The sequence below is a fragment of the Pollachius pollachius genome (genome assembly GCF_949987615.1).
Source record: "Pollachius pollachius genome assembly, chromosome: 20".
Lineage (NCBI taxonomy): Eukaryota > Metazoa > Chordata > Actinopteri > Gadiformes > Gadidae > Pollachius > Pollachius pollachius.
This window is the reverse complement of record NC_136953.1, coordinates 6,951,845-6,957,680: the sequence shown is the minus strand read 5'-3', so window position 1 is coordinate 6,957,680 and position 5,836 is coordinate 6,951,845. Positions and strand designations below refer to the sequence as shown.

The following is a 5,836-nucleotide window of genomic DNA, read 5'->3' as shown; positions in this document are numbered from 1 at the left end:
TGAACGGCTGATCACTCACCCGGTGATATGTCAGCTATAACGGAATGATCACACTTGAACTGGACTAGATTGATAGGCTGTTTGCCATGATGACGGTCTCCCATCTCATTGGTCAGAAGTGTCCATTACTTTAACCCAGAACAGGTGACCACCTGGAACCATCTTCCCAAGCGCTTACAGATTAGGCACCCGTTGTTGTAAAAAAAATAAAACGTTTATACAACCGTTATAGTCGACTCCTGGTGGCACTTAACAATTAAAATAAGTTCGGAAATTCAAAATTACTGCAAAGCAGGAGGCTTTGGCAGTAAATTTTGTTTCAGCAGCACAAAACCCATTGCTACAAGAAATGGAATGAAACCAGCAATGTCGAATTAGAAACTTGACACTGCTGGGCACACTGCCAACAATATTTCCGTCAGAAGGCTAACAGGGTCACATATTGTTGGCAGAAAATGTTCCTAGATAGCCGCACATGTTGCTATGACATTTGGGAACACGCCCCTTGGTATTTAAACATCTTTGCAGGTGATTTGTAATTAGAGGACTAGAGGAACCCACCAAAGAGACCTAGCAGCAAAATCGTTAGGGATACTATAAAGTCTTCAGGGAAACCATAACAACTCGACACCTTGAAAGTACAGCCAAGGGGTGGACAAATTGAAGCAAAGCGTTGATGGCCAAGAGTTCTATAGCTGCATATGACGTCAAGAACATTCATACCATCAATTGAAAAGGCTGTCGGTACAGACTCAAATTAGCAATGATGGCATCACAGAAAAGACAGGACTGGAGAACAAACCAACAAAAACCATTAAGGTAAAACTTTTATTTGTATTAACCATGAAGGAATTCCGTTCCCTTGACACTGTTGCATCTTGGGGAGGAAGACCATAGCTCTTATACTCATGGCTACCAATAGTAAGACATCATGGATCTCCCTTTAGACCTGGGCCATAACACATCTGCTGCTTTAGACCCTTTCTGAGGTTCCATACTAGGCGTCAGAAAGCTCTTATCAGAGCACTGGGGAAGGACTGGACCTGCTGCTCCTCTGCACGATCATCATATCTGCGGTAGTGGTTCACACCTGCAGTCGTCTCTGCCATGCTCGACACTATCTGGTGACGTCAGGGTAGGTTCCTCGCGCGTATCTGGCCCGTGAGGAACAGCCAGTCATAAGGGAGCGGATGCTGGAAAGAGCCCATGGGCATGGTGGCTTTTGGTTGAGGTGGCCTGGTGTTAGACCATTGCATCCTGAGCATCTCTTGCACCCTTTTCCTGGGTCTCTGACTCGTAGGCACCATCCTCCATCGTGCTCTTGATGTGGAGCAGTTCTCCTGGGATGAACTGTGAACCAGGTGAAGGTTCGGGATGGCTCATGTGACTGGTGGATGGCCAGTGTCTTCCCCAGAGAGGATACTGGGAGGGATAACCGAGAGGATGTCTAGAGGCAAACCACATAACATTGAATAAAAATAATTAAAAGGATAATGAAACATAACAGCCTGCAGCTTGGCCATCAACCGTATGGACTTGAATGTTTCTCCCCGACAGGATCCATAGCGAGGGATTGAGCCTCCACCACAGGTATATGAGACAGAAAATATACCCCCCTGCAATTAATCATCAAGGACACAGGTCTAGGATAGGCAATAAAGGGGGCGGTGAGAAAGTTCTCATGACACAATACATGACACCAATAGTTATTCCCAGGTACCTTGAGGAGATTGAGGTGTGAAATGCTGGCTCTCCACAGCAGCAGTGTCTTTGCCTCCCAGGTCAGACTCATAGTTAGTGTCCTGGCCGCCAGGTCCAGACTCATAGCTAGTGTCCTGGCCGCCAGGTCCAGACTCATAGCTAGTGTCCTGGCCGCCAGGTTCAGACTCATAGCTAGTGTCCTGGCCGCCAGGTCCAGACTCATAGCTAGTGTCCTGGCCACCAGGTCCAGACTCATAGCTAGTGTCCTGGCCGCCAGGTCCAGACTCATAGCTAGTGTCCTGGCCGCCAGGTTCAGACTCATAGCTAGTGTCCTGGCCGCCAGGTCCAGACTCATAGCTAGTGTCCTGGCCGCCAGGTCCAGACTCATAGCTAGTGTCCTGGCCGCCAGGTCCAGAATGATAGCCAGGGTCCATCTGCCATTCAGGCTCGTAGAAACCTGGAACTTCAAGAGTTCCATCTACAGTGTAACCAGCTTCATACATGGGATCCCATCCTGGAGCTTCAGAAGGTCCATCTTCACTGTAACCAGCTTCATACATTGGATCCCAACCTGAGTGTAGGAGACCAGCCTTTGGTAAGAATTGAACACACCTTTGTGAATAAAATAAACATTTGATAAAAACATACCCCATGATAGAGGAGTGCATTGTATATCCAGAAGGAGCACCGCTAGTAGAAAGACACTAAAACAGAGAGCAAACGTTTCAAACAAGAATTAAAATATCACTAATGAACCAGCAGACCAGCTACAACTGCTTCACTTACCCCATGGCCAGCATTGACTCCATTTCTCCAAACAGACATAACCCAATGGAAATGCAGCGTGGTAGAGGATTTATAAATGTTGCCAGCTGACCAATTACCCTGTAATGAAGTGATGATCCACAGCTGCCACAAAATGGTTGTGTCACAGGTGGAGATTGGAATGCAGCCTCTGGCTATGTGAGAAGCTAAGGAAGCAGCTTCAAATCGAGGATACGTCAGTGTATCTTGCTCAGGAAATTATGCTATTGATTTTTGTATTTTGAGTTGTACTTCTTATGAATTTGTCTGTGTGTGATTAGGTGGTTAATGGAGTCAGAAAGTGATTGATGTGTATGTATGTGAGAGACAATCTGTAAAAAATATGTGACAATTGTTTTTCCAAAATCGTTTTCATAAGCAGGCTGCACACAGTGCAAGTTTGTGTGATATTAAAATCGTTTAACGATATTGACATTTTTACAATATTTCCTAGATGGCCGCACATGTCATGAAACTGTTTTGTTTGGAAATATGCCTTGGCTCAAATATAAGCCCCTTGGTATCAAAGCACCCATCTTTGCCAAGGATTTTGTTATTAGAAACCTAGCCAGCCTGTTGATGCACCAATGTGTAGAGGAACCCACCCAAATTGTTATGGACACTTGCTAAAGTCTTCAGGGGAACCATAAAGACTGAATGTCATTCTAAATGCTGCCAGGGTGGGCAAATGAAATACCAAGGGGTCATGGCATCTGGAGAGTTTACCTCATTTGATTATTCTGTGGCACGACTCTGAAACTGGGAAGTGTTAAACGTGGTTTATTCAGACACTCATGGGAAACAAGTGTGCCCTCAAAGCGTCTTGCGACCAGTATTATTGGAAATGGGCAGAAAGGTAAATAAGCCAAGCCTACAGATTATATTTGACCCTGGTAAACCTTCAGCCTGTCTTGGGCAGAAAGGCCATGCTTGTAGGGTCTGACATAACTCGAACCAATGTAACTATATGGTGTTGACCACTCGTAGAAGAAGCTTTTCAGGACTGGTGTTAGTACTGCAGATGTGTGGTCCAATGAGCTACTGTTGTCAGCTTGAAACGTGTCTAAAGCATAGAATCATTTAACATCACAAGATCTAGAGCCGCCATCACAAAATTGAACAGTAGTATCCTCATTTCAAAAGGTTTGTTGATACAGACTCATTGAATTAAATGTAGCAAGGAGGACGTAAAAGAAAATAAAGTTCTGCACAAAAGCACACAAAGAACCCTAAAAAAAAACCCATTAAGGTCAAACTTTTATTTGTATAACCCATGAAGGTATACAGACTCCCTCAAAACTGTTTTGTGTTGGGGTGGAAGGCTGCTGTAGCTCTTGTACTCATGCTTACCACTAGTAAGACATCAGGGTCTCCCTTTAGACCTGGGGCAGTATTCACAAAGCTTTTTATCTTACCGCTAGGAGTGCTCCTAACTCGCGGTACAAGTTAATGTAGGAGTTTCTTAAAAGTAATTCACATAGCTGCTGATGCCTACTCATACTAAGTATAAATCCCTAAGAGTGAACTAAGAGTGACGCGCCCTTACGTAAATTCTCGAGCACAACTTTAGAAGAGCTCAGTACGGTGATTGGTTGTTGAGGGAAGGCGGTCTCGGTGAAACACATCCAACATCCCACAAACGAGCTCACTAAATCAACAAAAAATAAGTTGGCTAAATTGGCTGCAAATGAAGTCCTAGCAAATGGTCATGGACCGTGCAGTTAGCAGAATACACGCACAACGAGAAGATTGTGCAGACCACAATAATGACGTTGTATTCCCGTTAAGAGAGAAAACAATACAGAAATTGCATTATATCATAGAGTTACAGTTTTTCTCGGCGCTTCGTTACATTTCTCAGATCAGAATTGAAATTTGCAAAACAGTAAGTGCATTTCTCAAAACAATTCGTACAAATAGCAAAACACCATGGATTTCATGCAAAAGCCAGTCTCTTGCCCAAAATCCTTAGTTCGTTTTTCAAATGTAAATATCTGTGTCAATGAACATGTCAGTGCCATCACAATGACAAGTCCTTGTGTCATTTTGTACGGATAAGACAGTATACTCTGGGGGGATGTTCTGATGTAAACTATGGCTAAAGTTTTGAAGACAATTATTGTAAATTGTAAGTTACACCTTAGTGTATGTGGGAGATTGATTGCAAGAGACTGGACAAGATTCACATTTACACTTTGACTGTTTGTTCTGTAATTTGTTGACAGACCATGTCATTGCTAGAAATGTGAACATAGGAAAATCTCCTTAGGGTAAACTGTACATGCATTGCTGTAGGAATTACAGTGCAGTCTTCCTACACCTCCTGACGTTCCTGTCTGTTGGGCCACAAATTCTCACGCAGCCTCACTCCTCTTCCTCTTCTTCTCTCTTGCTTTTGACCCTGTCCAATTCCTTGTCCTTTCATTGTCAGACAATGTAACATTGTGTTGTGCTCCAGCTATATATATACTTGCCAGTTCATGGTTCATGAGATGCACCTTTGAGCTATTTCAGTAAACTGGTTGATCGTTGGTTGATCTAACACTTCACACATTTCCCTTCTTTAGAGAAAGTCAAGATTCACCTGGTAGCAATTGAACAATTCAGGGCAGATTTAGAAAAAAAGTCTAATGGAAATGTATAGAAATATGCTTGACATATTATGACAACTTGTTCAACCATTTTGCCATTCACAAGACAGATAATGATGGTTTAAGTGATTTATATATTAAATAATTAAGGTACATTTGTAAGGAAAAATGAATGAGGAGTACCGACACACCCATTCTTTTCAGGGGTTTCTCCTAAATTCACCACTGATGAGCTACTTTTAGCGCCAAGATTCTTTGTGAATACTTAGCACATTTGCTGCCTTAGACTCTTCATGAGCTTCCATACTGGGCATCAGGAAGCTCTGAGGCACTGGGTCTCTGACTAGTAGGCACCATCCTCCATCATGCTCATGATAGGGAGCAGTTCTCCTGGGATGAACTGTGGACTGACCAGGTCAAGGCTCGGGATGGCTCATGTGACTGACCCAGTGTCACCAGAGACAACGCTGGGAGGGACAACCCAGAGGATGTCCAGAGTCAAACAACCACCAAAAAAAAAATTAATGAAATAATGTTGCATTAGTTAAAAATGCAACATATGAGTCTGGACCTTACGGTTGTAGTTTAGCCTTCCACCGTATGGACTAGATTTGTTTCTCCTAACAGGATCCATAGTGAGGAATTGAGCTCCACCACAGGTTTATGAGAGAGATACTTTACCCCTCTGTGTCAAACATCAAGGACACAGGTCCAGGATGGGAAGTAAAGGGGCTATGACG

General features: G+C 43.5%; 1 protein-coding gene across 1 annotated transcript in view; it reads right to left on the bottom strand.

The window, feature by feature from the left end:
* The window catches only part of htr2cl1 (5-hydroxytryptamine (serotonin) receptor 2C, G protein-coupled-like 1), a gene marked incomplete at both ends in the record, with an annotated part of 102,641 nt that extends 100,552 nt beyond the window's left edge, over positions 1–2,089 (bottom strand). Inside the window, 1 exon segment of the mRNA XM_079758238.1 lies at positions 1,721–2,089. Coding sequence (XP_079614364.1) covers positions 1,721–2,089 — 369 coding nt within the window.
* Between the last annotated feature and the right edge of the window lie 3,747 nt (positions 2,090–5,836).